We start from the raw sequence: 17,042 nt of genomic DNA on the forward strand, positions 1-17,042 counted from the left end.
AGTTTATTTCCATTGTTTACTGACCCATATTAATATTTTACTGTAATTTTGGAGGGTTGCAAATTTTAGATAATATTTTGAATTACTGAACCCATAACAAGAAGAGTAGGATTTAAATGATGGGTTTATTATGAGATTTGACTTGTTTTCTGGCTCTCGCCTTCCTATAATATTCTCTCCCAAATCGTTTCTTCTCCCCTTTTCTAGTCACCTATTCTTCACAGTGGAAACCAAGTTCATCACTTTTCATCAGGAGGTGATGAAAAGCTGACGCAGTAAGCTGTGGATATATTTGAATTCAGCAGAAAAAAGACAGCCTATGAGAAACCTAAGACTGTGAAATAAGATTTAGTACACTGCTCAGTAAGCAGCAAACCCGAGTGCTGCTTACCCAGGCTCCAAGCCAACATATTCTATCCAAAACCTTTCAGTGCAAATTCTAGCAAACTACACACCCTTGGAAGAAAAATGTTATACGAGGCCGCATAAATAATTTATACTCTTAGCATCTCTGTATTTAATTTCACGAAAAGTGCGATCGAGATAACATTATTAAATATGGTCCTACCGAATTTGCAACGTAACTTCCAAAAGGTGTTTTCCCTAGTACTGAAAAGTGAAGCACCACTTAAAATTTAAAGATAACAGCCCACAAATGAAAAAAATAAATTATGATTATGAATAAGATTTTTGAAATCTTTCACAAAATCCACTGGGGAGAAAAACTCTTTTCCTTTATTACTGGAGGATGTTACCAGAAGCTACAGAATTCTTTCAGATTGACTGAGAAAGTTCTGCGATGTTAACAGGTCTAAATGAAGAATCTTTTCTTTGAAAGCCCATGCCCTCTTCGCAGGCCTACGTCATACACTAATACATATTTCAGAAAAAGAGGTCATGTTGGGAAAAAGTGAGTGGAAGCTTGTGAGTCCTGGTTCCCGTGGTGTCAAAGAATTAGTAAGTTGAATTAAACTAGGTTTTGGCGATACTTAATCAGTGACTACTGCTGTTACTGAATCCACGCCAAGAAACTCAATCCTCCAAGAGAAAAAGCAAAAGGGAGAGAGATTTCAATTCTGTGTAAGAATATGTTTTCTGTCAGTGTGTCCTGAGGACGTACAGAAAACCTCATGAAGTCATAAATTCTTATCATGAGAAGTTCAAGAGAACATGTGTGGCAAACACTTGCTGAGAAAATGCTGGAGATAATTTTATTGTTACATAATTCCAAGTGCAGTATTTTATGATTCTGATTCAACGGTTATGGTGCACCCCTAACAAAGGCTACTGAAAACATTAGACGCTAAATAGTTATTTCGAATTACGTGCCTAGATCCTCATGTAAGTGTAAGTGAACATGTGTCATACAGTGAGAGCAGGTAAGATAAAGAATCTCACTGTGTTCCCCTTGTTAGAAACTGTCCTTGCAGAAGGTCACTGCTGTGTTCAGCATGACAAGAGTTGAAGGGTTGTGAGCAAGTGTTCCTCCTCTCTTAGTTTCATTCAACAGCCTCTACAGCGACATTAGGTATGGCTCAAACACCTTTCCTTGTTGCCATGGGAATGTGGCCCCACACCTAGCGCGCTTTACAAGGTGTTCTGATGTACTGACGTTTCATGACAATTTCATGCTGACGGTATAACCTCAGGAGAAAGAAAGGTGTCTATCCCAAAGTATGCTAGGGAAAGGAACTAAAAATGAGTCCTAAGCAATTCCATTTAACATTAAAAAAAAAAAAAAGCAGCAGCAGCAGCAGCAGCAAGTCTTACTGTTTAGATAAAGTGATGAGAATTCTTCCAAAGGAAAAGATAAATAAAACATCTTGGTTTTAAGACTGTCAATCCAAGAGCAGTCTAGGATGACAAGTAAAGTCATCTGTCTTGGTCCCACAATTCTAGTGATAGAGTTAGTTGCATTCTGCAGGTGGTAATGTTCTGGAGTAAATGGACCATCTGTTTGTCACACCTGAATGTATTTCCCAATGTTAGCATGTAGGATCACAGACTCACAGGCACTATATCTCATCCTCCCATCCACCCTTCCAAGAGTACATCAACTGAGATGGGACATACCCAAGAAAATAACTTACGGAAAAGGAGACATTATGTTGACATACCCTACAGAATCCACACACAAACCATTTCTCTGCAATATTCTGTATGATTTCATTAAGACTAATGTACCATTTAATAAATCAAGACTAATGTACCATTTAATAATTTAGTATATTGTATTATTAGCATTATAGTACATTATTGTATAATTAGTATAGATGATCAGTGTTGCAGCAACCAAACACATCCTAAGAAGTACTGGGATCTCTGGAAGTTACAATGTCTGAAGGCCATCACTCTCTTTCATAAGGCTATTAACCGTAATTTTTTCTGTATTATGAAAATCTGGACATGCCCTCTAAAATATATTTAGGGACGGTGTGGGGAAAATAGGTACAATTTCACAACAGTCATATATTTTGAAAATTGGCCTTTTGAAATAAATAAATCATTCTCCATGGCACATAAATAAACACACTTTTCAGACCATGAGGGTAGCATTTGAAGGAGTCAAAATTTTTAGATTACTAAATTGAGACCTTACTGAAAGAATTTAACTCAAGGAATCACTGTAATTATTAATCTTTGAGTTGTTACATACTGAATTTGAAAATCAAAATATTCAAGATAATATCATAATAAATTTGGGAGTTTGAGATTTGCAAATGTTAGTCACTATATATAAAAATAGGAAAAAAAAACCCAAAACACAAATTTCTTCTGTATAGCACAGGGAACAATGAGAAAGTATATGAAAATGAATATATGTATGTATATGCATGACTGGGGCACTGTGCTGTGCACCAGAAATTGACACACTGTAACTGACTGTACTTCAATTAAAAAAAAAGAAAAAACATTTACAGTACTGTACTGTATTTATCAAGGGAAAAAATATTATATTTTTCAGTGTAATATCTCCTTAGTATTTTTGTTTCTCATTTAATATGTAATTATGTTTAATTATGTGAATAATGTTAATCCAGGGTATTAAAATGTCAAGATCATTGGGCTGGGACACAGGAAACCTGAGTCTCTCTTCTTTGTTCTTAAATACATGTTAAGACATTAAAGACAACAGAGCTTCTGAATCTTAATTTCTTTGCCAAAACAACAAAAGAGTTGGACTAAATAATCCCTTTCTGCTTATAAATTTTCTAATTCTATGACTGAGCTTCCACCTGGAAAACAAAGTCTATCTTCTGAACCAATTAATGATGGAAATGAAGGCTGTCATGTCTTGTGAAATTAACCACATAAATATTATGTCAACTGCTCTGAGGGACTTAACTGTATGTGTCACAGGGATTTTGAAGTACTACAAACTAAAACTAGGAAATACAACCATCATCACATTGCCAAAGAAGATTTAAATCATTTATATGAACCCAGCAGCCTGTTCACACACAAAAAAGGAAGGAATAGTCTTGACATATTAAAGCACCATTTAAAGCATATTAAAGCACCAGCACTCCACTACTTCAATGTAAATTGATATTCCTCTATCATAATGAACATGAGTAATTTTCAGATGAAACAGTTATGATTACCTATTTAAAAATGTAAATAATGAGCCCAAAGAATCGATAAACTGATTATTGAATCTAAAAATAAAATTCAAAATTATTGAAGTCTTATGTATGTAGATCAATTATTGTTTAAATAATCTAATACAAGAAGAGCTCCTTAATTTTAAACCATGAAGAAACTATTATGAATACACAATAAAGAAACCAAAACTTAGTACAAAAGACAATGATCGGTAAAGTAGTCCTAGCTTTCTACTTACTAAATACGACTTCAGTCATGCACTCAAATAGTCATTCAACAAACATTTGCTGCCCATCTACATCCCATACACTGTGCTAGACGCTAAGGCAACAGAGACGTGATCCTTGCATTCAGAGGTTTCATAATCAACTAAACCGGTAACACATTAAGACTATATGAAAAATTGGATCTAAAAAGGCAGAGGAGAGTGAGAGGCCAATTCCCTGAAGGCATACAGAGCTATAAGGAACACTTCATAAAAAGGTGAAGCACGTATCAGTATAACAAAATTTTCCTCCTTCTTTTAAGTGTGTTTTTGAATAGGTTCAATGTATTTCCTCCATCCTCTAAGAATGAACTCTACATTGTTTTAAGTCTTTTGACCCTTGCAAAAAAGTTATTCATTGAAGAGCTGGTTATATATATAATTTTGCCTATTAACACATTCAGGTCTAGCATAAGGTCCTACAAGTGCTATTGCTGGGTCAAAATACATGCACATTTTTAACTTTGGTAGATAATGACAAGTTATTCCTCCAAGAAATTGTGTCAGTTTAAACCTTCACAAATAATATATGAAAATACTTTTTCCCACAACTCTGCCAACATAATGAATAGTTAAGATTATAAGTCTTTCCCGAACTTCTAGTTGTAAGCAGTACAATAGTATAGTTCCAATTTGTAATTATCCTATGATAAGTGTTACTGAAAATTTTTTCATGCTCATAAATCATTTGCAATTTCTTTTCTGCTCACATCTTTTGTCCATTTTTTTCTTGGTTGATGGAACTTGTCTTGATTTGCAAGAGCACGTCAATCAGTTCAAGATTTTTTTTCAATTTGTAATTTGCTTTTCAAAATTTTTATTTATGTATTTATTTTATTGACATATAGTTGATGTGCACTACTATATGATACAGGTGCATAATAAGTGATACACAATTTTTAAAGGTTCTACTCCATTTATAGTTATTGTAAAATGTTGGCTGTATTCCCCATGTTATACTATATATCCTTGTAGCTTTTATTTTTAACCTAATAGTTTGTACCTCTTAATCCTCAACCCTATATTGTCCTTCTCCTATGAAATAATATAATCAGTTCAGTATAAATACAGTGTTCTATCATTTGTATAAAAAAGCAAAAAAAAGGTAGCAATATCATTTGAATTCTGAAACACATGAATGTATTAATTTTCAAATAATAAATTAATAATAAAATCCAATATTAAGGGGAAAAAATGGGAAAACAAAAAAAGTGAAACCTAACCTGAATCTGAAAAAAAAGATGAATGGGTATTTTACAAGCACGTCTGGAGAGGGAAAGGTCCAGGATGGAGAAGTCTTCCCAAGCACAGGAAGAGCATGAGCTCAGTGCTCTAAGGACAACTTCTGACACACAGGAAGCAGGTGGAGACTTGGGCATGGGATTCAAGAAGAAATATGAGAAGACACATAGGAATTTGGACATTACCTCATAAATTACGGAAAGCCACTAAAGGGTTTTTGTTGTTTTTTTCATTAAAGGGTTTTATGGCAGGAAATACCAGGACCAGATCTGCATTCTAGAAAGATGAATTTTCTTCCGTTGAGTAGGTAAAAGAATGTGACGGCAGTAAGACGAGTTAGAAACCACTGTTACAACAAGCTCGGGTTAGACATGACCTCAGCGAAGGTAAAAGTATCACTAAGAAGCAGCAGGAGGGGATGGACACAGGAGCAACAGACTTAGCCTCTGCACACTTCTACTTCAACTTCGACATCTCTGACATGGGATTTAAAAAGCCTGTAATTTGAACCTGAGCTTCTATTGTGCTCTTACTGAGGACTAAATAAATAACATTTTGTGACAACATCTGATGTTCAGGAAATATTCACTAAGCCTCAAAATCAGGAAAGGAGGAAAGGAGAGAGAGAGGGAAGGAGAGAGAAAAGGAGAAGGGAGAGAGGAAGGAAAAAAGGAGGAAAGAAACAAAGCACAAGGAGGAGGGGGAAGGATAGAGTATCTCATAGTCAGCAGAGGCTACCCCAAGGAGACTGCATTTTTTTTAATCCTCTGCCTTTCTTACATCAGTTGATATGGAAAGAGGCGATTAAGAATTGACCAAAGTCAGTGACAATGAATATATGTATGTTCATGTATAACTGAAAAATTGTGCTCTACACTGGAATTTGACACATTGTAAAATGACTATAACTCAATAAAAAAAGTTAAAAAAAATAAAAAAGAATTGACCAAAGTCAAAGACCACAGGAGAAGCACTACGTCTGTGGAGACCCACAGAAGGATGGGAGATGACAGTCCACAGGCTCTAGGAACAGCACCTGTTTTCACCAGGAAAGTTCCACCAGGAAACTTTTAGAAATGAAGTATATTCACATTTTAATTATCCTGATTGTGCCGATGGTTTCAAAATTTTTGATATGTATAGTTTATAATATGTCAATTATTTCTCAATAAAGCCTGCAGTAAAAATTAGTTAGAAAGTTGACCTGAAGTTTTAAATGCAATGACTTTCCTGACCATGCCACACACAAAAGCCGTGGCTGATAATTTCAGCTGACATTAAGAAGTCAAACAGTTCCTCTATCTGGTCCTGTATTTCATTTTAAATGGATGATCCTGAAAATTCTTTAAATTTTTCTTCTAAACCAGTATTTAATGGGTCCCTGTCACCTGGTTGACATGATGCTAGGTGATTTCACCTACGACACCCCAGCTAATTAAAATGCTGGTTGTTGCTTACTCTTTCAGTAACACAGAAACTAGGAATGTTCATCATTCAATGAACAAAAATACCCTGTTGCTTAAACCGGACCCAATCCTCACTGTCTTAAATGATTAATCCACACCGCATGCAGAGTCTCTGATTTCATCTTTTCATGCCTGGAATTCATTTTTTAAAAAGAACTCCTGTATAAAATCAAGCAGAGCACTGTGCACGACCCAGGATGGGTCTCAAACCTGAATTTTTATGGTTTAGATTCAAAATTGAAGGATTCCTTACTTAGCTCCATGGTCATCTGACTGTGAAACTGCTCTCCTGCCAAGGTTATTTTCCCTGGAAACCAATTCTTGAGTAAATATCATAAGTGGAGTTTATCCACTAAATACCACTTAAGTCCATATTAAAATTGATCTGATTAGACATTAAGAATTCATTTGACGTGGATGACTTATAAATAAAGTGGACTTTTAAATAGAAGTCAAAGAACCCTCTTCAATCTCATTTCACATGGTTATATGCATCTTACCTGTGTGGCCGAACAGCGAGCTATCACCCTACACATGGCCAATTAGTTCTCGTGATTTCTACTTCTATCTGGACAAGTCACCGATCCCAATGTGCTCTCTACTGAGCCAAGTACAGTTTACACCTATGATTGTTAGAAGCTCTCAAAAGGTGGCCTGGAACTAAGTTCTTGGCCACAAAATTGTTAACTAAAGATATTTAGACAGTGCTTTAAGTTTGGGTAACTGAGAAATTTAGTATATGCCAAAAAAGAAAAAAAAGAAAAATTTTAGCTAAAATAGGTAAGAAGTTTCTTTCAATATATTATATGTAGATGTCTTTGACCAGAGGGAGACAACAAATATTCAGCCATCCTATGTGTCATAGGCTGAATGATATTTTGGAATGAATGTGAATTAACTAGACACTGTGGGTTCCAGTCCACGTCCCTCTTTTCCTGCCCATCATCTAGTTGGTAAGGATAAACAACCACCTCTCTTTCTCCTTTGTATCTGTAAAACTGGCAAAAAGGATCCCTGATCTACCCACTTCAGGGAACCGCAGAATCAGATGGATAATATATATGCAAAAGTCCTTTACAAAACTGTAAAAGCCACATGAGCATCTGAATTTGCTACTGCAAGTTAGACTTTTAGGAGAAGGTAGGTTAAGATTTAGAGTAAAGAATATTCCACCAGGAGGAAGGGAACCTAGATTCAAACTCTGGTTCTACCCCAGAGTAGCTATGTGATTTTTCCAACAAGGCATGCACTCTTCCTGGATTTTTGTGCTTACTTATAAAATGTAAAAAAAATCAAATAATATATTCAAAATAACAGATTTAAGAGTCCAAATTTTCTTCAGAATACCACAGATGGCGCAAACTGTTTTTCCTCTACGTTTTTCATTTCAGCACAACAATTACTTAAAATCGGCGGGACCTGCAGCTGTGTCTACATGTGTCCACCTTTAGAGATTTTAATCACACATTATTGGGGGTAGTCAAGGAAGAAAGCAACCTAACAAGCCTTGGTACACCCTTAATTAAATGATAAATGTGTGCTAAAGTAACTGATCAAAGTTCATTTACTTTTAATTCAAGACTATAGCAATCCTTCATATTCCTTAGACATTCTGATGCATTCCAGATACACCTTATGAAACCCCTTATTCATACCCGAAAAGGCCGCCTGCTGGAAATGTTGAGGTGTTTCCTTATCCATCTGTTGCCTTGATCCCCAAATAAATGCCACAGCAGCTGTCCTCTTGTGTTGTTCCAGGTTCGCTGGTAGACAGCCAACCTGTAAATGTGCTTCCCAAACATGTGGTAAAAGAAACGGAAGGTGCAGCCCTCTGCATCAGTGGCGTTAAGGACCGGGCTCAGTAAAGCAGCTCTGTGCTGGAAAACCTGTGGCTCAGAAGATTCTATGTAGAGATAGTGTCCTTTAGCTGTGCCCAAAGTATTATCCTTCATCGGCCCTGTATTAAGTGTAGATGTTGAGCCCTGGTTCCTGGTCCAATCGAAGTCATCTTCTGTATCTTGTTCCCAGTTACAAATTCCATTTTCAAAGTTACACTGAAGTTCAGGTACTGAAATTGGCATCAAATAAAAGTAAAAGATGATTAAGGACAAAAAACAATTAACAATAAGAATATTACTTGATACTTTGCTCCTAAGGGTAAACCACTTTAAAATTTTTAACTACAAAATTAAAGTTCAAAAGAGAGTATAAATAAATCCTAGATGACACAATCAAGTAATAATGTTTTAGAGATGGAAGGTGGGATTACTTTGGCCATTATGTCCCAAATGCCTTTGATAACCAACCTTGCCCATTACTATTACCACAACTCTAGGCAAACGATGACTACCCATGGCTGGCTCCCTGCAACAAATTTCTGGCTCAGTGGATTTCAACTTTAGCTTCCAATCACCAGCGAACAGTGAAAAAACAAAAACAAAAAACAAACCACCAAAGCCCAGAATTCATCTCCAGAGATTCTGATTTAATTGGTCCAACTGCTGCAGCCTAATATCAGGATTTTTTACCAGCTACCTCGGTGACTGTAACACGCAGAGCTGACAAGAGTCATAATTTAATAGGTCTCCATCTTTCAGAATCACCTGGGGTGTGTGATAAAATTGCTTACTCTATGGTAAAGTCCTGCATAAATACAAGTTTTTTAGGTATGGAGAGAAGCCCGAGAATCGATATTTTTAACAAGCACCCAAGATGACTCTAATGCAGGTATTTTCCAGACTGCGTTCTGAAATCAAACTTTCTCTCTGGTTCCCTCCTGCCCCAGTTCCAAGTATCCCTCCACACTTGTATCAGGATGATCCTCTTTCCTTTTTTAAATTTTTAAAATTTTTTAGATTTTCTTAATTGATGTATAGTCAGTCACAATGTGTCCATTTCTGGTGTAGACCATAATGTCCCAGTCATGCATATATATACAGAGATTTGCTTTGATTTTTTTTTCACTAAAGGTTATTACAGGATATTGAATATAGCTCCCTGTAATATACAGAAATTTGTTTTTTATATATTTTTATATATAGTGGTTAACATCTGAAAATCTCAAAACTCCCAAGTATATCCCTTTCTACCCCCTTTCCCTGGTCTGTTTCTGTTTTGTAAGTGAGTTCATTAGTGTCTTCTTTCTTCTTCCTTTTTTTTTTTTTTTTTACATTCCACATATGAGTGATATCATGTGGTATTTTTCTTTCAAGAATGATCCTCTTTCAATGGTAGTTTATCATTCTCCTCTATCCAAGATCCTTTAATATTTACTCATTGACTCTCAACTTAAATCTAAACTCTCCTCTTTCAAGCTTCACCTTTCCCAAATTAAAAGAACTTCCATAATTTTGCCATTTGCAGCAACATGGGTGGACTTGGAAGGCATTATGCTAAGTGAAATAAATCACACAAAGACAAATGCTATATGAAACCACATACATGCAGAACCTAAAAAATACAACAAACTAATGAATTTAACAAAAACAAAGCAGACTCACAGGTATAGAGAAATTAGCAGTTACCAGTAGGGCACAGAAGGGGGTGAGGGGTAACACAGGGGAGTAAGTGATACAAACTATTAGGTATAAAAGAAGCTACAAGGATGTACTGTACAACATGGGGAAGACAGCCAACATTTTATAACAACTATAAATAGAGTATAACCTTTAAAATTGTAAATCACTATATGGTACACATGCAACATGTAATATTGTGCGGCAACTATACTTCAATTAAAAAAAGTTTAAAAAAATGTTACTTCCTGTTTGTCCCCAATCATCCTTCCCCTTAGCACGCACCACCTTACAAACGTGCCCTGAACACCCCTCCCCTTTCTCCATCTCTATGCACATCACATCTTGAGCCCTCGCCAGCTCTTAGCTGGATCTCCTCAGTGGTAGCCTCTCCTCACTGAATTGTAGCTCCTTTGAGCTGAAGCTTTTAAGCTTCTAACTCCCTTCAGTCACCAGAAGTATTCAAAGCACTTAAAATAGCTGACTAGTTCCTTCTCAACTGAATATTCTATTCAATTTGTAGGGTACCAAGCACTTGTTTAGCATAAATGAGACAGAACACACATCTGACCATTCTCGGGCAGAAGGGCCAGGATTTAGAATTAATGAGGAGTTCCACATTTAAACTTCATTTACATAAGCTAATATTTTTGAAAGACAAATGTCAGCTGTCCCCTAACGAGCCATCTTAGTAACCGCACTCGGCACCAAAGATGAACAAATGCCCTGAAACAATAAATAAAAGCACGTGCGAATAAACGCAGCAGGGTGGGAACACATCACCTGTCGCTGAAGACCGCAGAACAGGAGCTCAGACCCGGCGAAGAGAAGCCGGTGAGCAAATGTCAAATGGGAGCTGAGCTTTCCTCTGATATTTCCTCACGGGTGACTCAAGTACCTGCGGCCTGGGGCCTGCAGGTACTCACCAGGTGTCCTGCTGAGTTTTCTGACATAAAACTGGCACCAAAACTGACAGGCTTTTATATGGCCTGTCTCCATGCCGACTGCACGCTCAATCTTTATTTCAAAAGGGAATGCGTGTAGCTCCATCCTTAAGTAAAAGCCCATGTTCTAAACATGCTTCAGGAAATATAGTGTCTATCTCCGGATGCCTAACACATCCCTGCTAATAAATTCCACTGTATCTGGATGGAAGGCTGTGGGAGAAACGGACAGTCCAACGCCAGCTGTTCTGTCATTAATACTGAGTCACAGGAAGTGTTCTGGGATGACAGTCGTGCCCCCATAATCCCATTCTACTGAGTTAACACTGAGAAGTCTGAACGATAATTTGCTTACTTTTAGTAACAGATCAACATTTTTTAAGGAGTGGGATGTGAAGTGCATGAAAAAGATGAAAAGGCTTCCTAAAATTGCAAAGATAAATTACCCTTAGGGCAAATAACACTTCTTCTAACAGCCACTGTCGAAATCATCAATTTTATTTATACGCATTAAAGGTGTTAGTTGTGTAACAAGCTGAACGGTAATTCTGACTTGAATGTGCCTGACTGTATTAAACATCACTTAGGTGCAAAGCTCTCTACAGTGATTTATATGGAAATTTCTTAATGTAATGTTTTCCATGATGTACGAAGCATTTGATGGCTTTCCTTTGGTTTATGATTGCCTTCGCAATGTAACAGACACAGAGCTTGAATTTTAAGAATTGTTGCTATTTCTGGACAAAGAAAGATGTGAGCTTTTTCCAACTGATTTTGGTAAATTAAAAAAAAAAAATCCTGCACAGGGAAATATAGTCAATACTTTGTAGTAGTTCATGGTGAAAAAGAGCAAGAAAATGAATAATCGTATGTTCATGTATGACTGAAGCATTGTGCATTACTCCAGAAACTGACACAACACTGTAAACTGACTGTACCTCAATTAAAAAAACAAAATCCAAACACCTCTTAGCTTCTGATTCATTTTCAAGAGCCAGCGCACTAGACACTACGATGAACCAGGTTTATTAAACTGTAAGACATACATAATCATCAGATACCATAAACTTTTTGGTATTTTAAACCAGAAACTCAGGACTTATCTCTGACACCTCACTCTCTGCCCCCTATAGCCAAAACATCATCAAATGTCCCCTCCTAAATATTTCCTCAAACTTCAGTTCCTCCCTCTCCATCACTGTCACTGTGACACAGGCTGCCAGCGCCTCTCCTGGGGACTATTGTGACGGTCTCTTAATAAATCCCCAGAATCCACTCTCCTTTAATCCATTCATGATCCTGTATCCCCAGTGACAATTTTAAATCTGCCAAAATCTTATTCTATTACCTTCTATCTTAAAAACCTTTCAAATGAAGGAAAATTTCCTTAATACGATCTACAGAGATCTGCTAATCTGCCCCCCCATATCTCCATCCTTCTGTTGAACCTTATTCCCCCTTCATCGCCTTACTCCAGCCATACGGGGTAGCTTCCAGCTGCCATGCAGCTTTGAACACGTGCTTTTACTTATTATTTGTCAGATCTCAGATAAGCCCCCACCTCTAGAAAGTCCAATGCCATTATTATATAAAGTTACAGCACTTCCATTTATAAGTCCTGTCAAAACTGTCCTTTTACACTTATTTTTTTAATATGTGAATAATATCCATCTCCTCAACTAGACTGTAAAACTCCATGAGGTCAGGGACTCTGTGTAATCCAGCTCATCACTGTACCTCTAGGATCTAGTTCATAAATCTACGTAATAAATACTGATGGTTTGACTAGTGAATTACTCACACACATTCACCAACTTTGGGACAGTGCTGAGGGTCTTTGGCTTGACTGACCTGGAAACAGGGAGCTAACCAAGATGGTCACCACCAAAATGAGTAGGAGGGACCAAAAAGAAAAGCACTCACCACAGTCAGCCTCATCCGTATGATCGCCACAGTCATCCACCAGATCACATAACTGCAGCTTCTCTATGCAAGCCTTGGTGTGCAGACACCAAAAACGATCTGGCCCTTCGCAGCTCTCCACGGCGGGCGGCAGAAGGCAGTTTTCAAATCTGACATCATCGATGGCTGAGACGCCATCATAAATGCCAAGGCTGACTTTATGGAGTGACAAATGGAAGGGCTGAGCAAGGCGCCCAAGCTGAACGGTGGCCTGTGACCACTGGTCGCCCTGGTTGTATAAGACCCTCCAGAGCACCGTGGACTCACTGGCTTCTTCCATGTGGAGCTGTAGCTCAGCTGCTCCCACGGAGAGGCCACAGTTATAAAACCTGCAAAAAAACAAGCACAAGACACAGAAATGATTGATGGATTGATGGAACAGCCTACATTTCTAACTTTGAGACTCTTCCACTCACTCAACAGGCAATTAAAAATGACTTATCATAACGGACGCCTTTATTTCTCGCAGTAATTGCGGCCGCCCGCTTGCAAGAGCTTATCTGCTGTGCTGCATACTCTGACTCTCAGGACCCTGGGCACCTTTCTCAGAGAGTTCAATCCGGAACACAGGAAGCAGTGTTAATTAAATTATAATCCATTGTTGGAGAGAGAGTCCCTTTCATCTCAAGAAAGAACATAACAAATGCCGATAATGTGCGCCTAAGTAAAATGCTAATTGTGGGGATCTAAGGCCATAGCCATTTTTAAAGCAAAGCCAGGAAAAATTACAATGTCTGCTAATTGCAGGGGCATGCCTGCAACCACTGGGATGCTAGGGCAGCTGATCACTGGTTTTAATACTTACCAGAAGGAAAGTGTGCATCCGGTTCCTGTCTGGCTGAAAGTTGGGCTCTGGAGTTTGGCAAGTTGTGATAGGCTGTTGCTCTTCTTCAGAATGAACATAAAGTGCCCTATTGGGATACAGAAAGAAAGTGTAAGTTAGCCTACTAAATTCTAAAACGAGACCTCCATCTGTCAACCCTACATTGAAGACTATACAACAATTTAAAAAATCAATGAAAGTGATTGTCAAATTTGTTCTTATAAATATTAAACTATTTATTATCTAGAGCTAGGTCAAAATGATGCCAAAATCAACTGGTAATCTCGGTTAATTTCGTCAAAAATTCATCTATACTCCATCCCCAAAACCCATAAAAGAGAGGTTCTATATTGACAACATATGTATAATTGACAATATTCATGGTCCTACTATTTGTTGTAGTAATGTGGAAATGTACTGCTGCTCGTTCTCTTCTGAGACCTGGGCAAAGGTAAACCAAAGGACAGATCTCCCTTGAGTTAAGAAGTTATGTCTGATAAACCCATTGTAAGCTGAAAATATCTAAGTCCAAAATGCATTTAATACATCTCACCTACCGTGCATCACAGTTTAGCCCCACCTACCTTAAACATGCTCAGAACACTTACCTTAGCCTACAGTTGGGTATGATCATCTGACAAAAAGAAGCCCATTTTATAAGACAGTGCTCATCAGTTCATGTAATTTATTGAAAACTGCATTGAAAATGAAAAAGGGACTGGCTGTAAGTGTACTGGTCATTCACCCTGGTGATCACATGAATGACTAGGAGCAGCAGCTCATTGCTCAGCATCCTGAAAGCATCACTGGCAGACAGCTAGCCCAGGAAAAGGTCAAAATTCAAAACACAAAGAACAGTTTCTACTGAATGCATGTCTTGTTGGCACCATCATAAACTTCAAAAACCACTGAGTCAAAAGGTCCTACGTTGGGGGAAGTCCATAGGTTCGGAGCACCCCTGCATGTGTCTTACCTTGAATTGTGTTGTGGGTGTGATCCCTGAGTGGGGCCTGCAGCTCAAAACTAGCAGAGAGTTTACTTGGAGAGCCCCATGTCCAGTCAAAATCATCACCAGCAGCCGCTTCAAACCAGCCACAGCTGTCTGCCTCAAAGTCACATTCGGAAACTGAAGGACAAAAATGTGGCTTTTAGACCCCACACTTTGAAAAGGGTAGACGGAGCTCAAAGGTCGTCACCTTGTTAAGCTTCCCCAAGAACAGGAAAGGCACATTTGAGTAAAGGCATATCTGATTCCTGCCAAGTCTCAAAAAAAAAAATCAGAATTGTGCTTTTCAGACTGGAAACTGATATGGCAGAATCATCAATTTTAGAATACTTTTCAAATATTCTTTCTAAGAAACAGCCTCATTCAGCCATATTGCTGACAGAATTGCCAAGGGTGCCTAATTTACTCTGATGCTCAGTTTCTCTGTGCTATTACATCACCTGGAATTGTTCTGACAGCGTATTTTACACTAAACCATAATAAGCAGCCACTTGTAAAAAAAAATTAATATTTGAAAAATCCAGGCCCATTATATTTAATATTAAGTTCACCTCTGATTTTTCTAGAGCTTAATATTTCCCAAAGCATTGAATGCATCACCTAACTTGCACAAGGCAGAATAATTTGACCCACTTTTCAGGTAAATATGCTGAGAAATAGTTAAGTTCCACAAAGACATTCTGGAGGAGGAAGAGAAGAAAAAAAGGGAGAGAGAAAGAATGGGAAGTTATAATCACATCAGTGTTGAATTATAGCTAATACATGGTCAATACCAAATGTAGAAGGCCCTGTACTGAGGGCTTTATATAAATCTAATTCTCACAGCAGCTCTTTGGAGATGGCATTATTATTGTTGTTTTTTCAGAGGAAAAAAGGGAGGTTTAATGAAATAATTAACTTAACCAAGGTTACATAGTTAGAAAGTTGTAGAGACTGACTGAAATCCAAATATTCTGACTCCTAGTCTAATATTCTTTCTGCAACTATTGACAGTAACTGTTAACTGTCGTTACATTGGGAAAAGGATAAACCTTTTTCGCTTATCTGAATTTGCTTAGTGTGAATGTCCAGACATCACTACAGACCCCAAATTTACTTTAGAACAAATTTTATCTAATAATTTGTTGTCATTTTACAATAAGCCTAGTAAACAGCATACACTGTAGTCATGGGGGCTAAGTCCCAAGCCAGTGGATGCCTGAAACTGCTGGACAGTATTGAACCCTACATACACTATGTTTTTCCCTCCACATACGTATTTTTACCGATGATAAAGTTTAATTTATAAAGTAGGCACAGTAAGAGACTAACAACAATAAATAATAGAACAATTCTAACAATATAGTATAATAAAAGTTATGTGAATATAAAAGTCAGGCACACAAAACCATGCAATAAAAGGGCATTATTAAGAATTGATACATGAGAATATTAATAAAACTGGATTTGACTTACATCTTAAAAATGGGTAAGACAACAGAAGTGACTCAGAAGTGACTGAGGAACGGGATATCTTGTGTAATGAAAGGTCCCTATGAATTTAATTAAATAACCTGAGCTTAGCCCCACAGATAAAACTGGGCTCTTACCGAGAAGTACAAAACATCTAAAATCATTTGGTTAGTGTGAGGAAAGAAATATATTATCTACTCCAAGAAGATACGAATAAAAATCTAACAGGATAGAAAAATAGTTAACCCTTTTTTAAAAAGTCATTATTAATCTCTGCCTATTCTTGGGCAGAGAACAGTAAGCCCTTTTACAAATCATATTTTCTGTTCATCTGTATTACTATAGTACACATTTCATGTGATTATTATCTCAAACATTCTTCTTCGAAAGTTCAGGTTAGGGAGGTGAACATGAGTTTATAACATGTCTGTGCTATGGTTCAGTCTTGTTCTGTGGTAGCAGACACAAAATGAGAGGTTACTGGACATTTTCCCACATAAATAGAATGAAGCAGAATTTCTGTTCTCATTCAACAAAATGTAGGGAGTTCTCTGTATTTCTGAACTGGTAAGGCCTTGTGATATGCTTGAATTATTTAAGACAGAGCTAGTCTCAGACATGATTATCCTAATCTGAGATTATGTTAACCTTATTCAAGTTTAAAGACAGTTAAGGAATAAGAGAATATTTTCCAAAAATAATGACAAAATTCAGGAGAAAACCAAGAAAGGAAACCTGCACGTTAAAACCATCCACCGACA

The 17,042-nt window shown here is 37.3% G+C and overlaps 1 protein-coding gene across 4 annotated transcripts in view; it reads right to left on the reverse strand.

Moving 5' to 3' along the window:
• Window positions 1-17,042, reverse strand: part of MALRD1 (MAM and LDL receptor class A domain containing 1) — a 438,921-nt gene that overhangs the window by 330,195 nt on the left and 91,684 nt on the right. For all 4 annotated transcript variants that reach the window (XR_012504288.1, XM_074358489.1, XM_045511295.2 and 1 more), the window contains exons 16-19: window positions 14,797-14,949; window positions 13,806-13,911; window positions 12,962-13,329; window positions 8,235-8,647 (exon numbers count right to left, since the gene is read on the reverse strand). Coding sequence is in view for 3 of the 4 variants with exons in the window: in XM_074358489.1 (XP_074214590.1) it covers window positions 8,235-8,647; window positions 12,962-13,329; window positions 13,806-13,911; window positions 14,797-14,949 (1,040 nt within the window). In the remaining variant the exon portion in view is untranslated. The remainder of the gene's footprint in view (window positions 1-8,234; window positions 8,648-12,961; window positions 13,330-13,805; window positions 13,912-14,796; window positions 14,950-17,042) is intronic.

Source organism: Camelus bactrianus, chromosome 35 (assembly GCF_048773025.1).
Source record: "Camelus bactrianus isolate YW-2024 breed Bactrian camel chromosome 35, ASM4877302v1, whole genome shotgun sequence".
Classification (NCBI taxonomy): Eukaryota; Metazoa; Chordata; class Mammalia; order Artiodactyla; family Camelidae; genus Camelus; species Camelus bactrianus.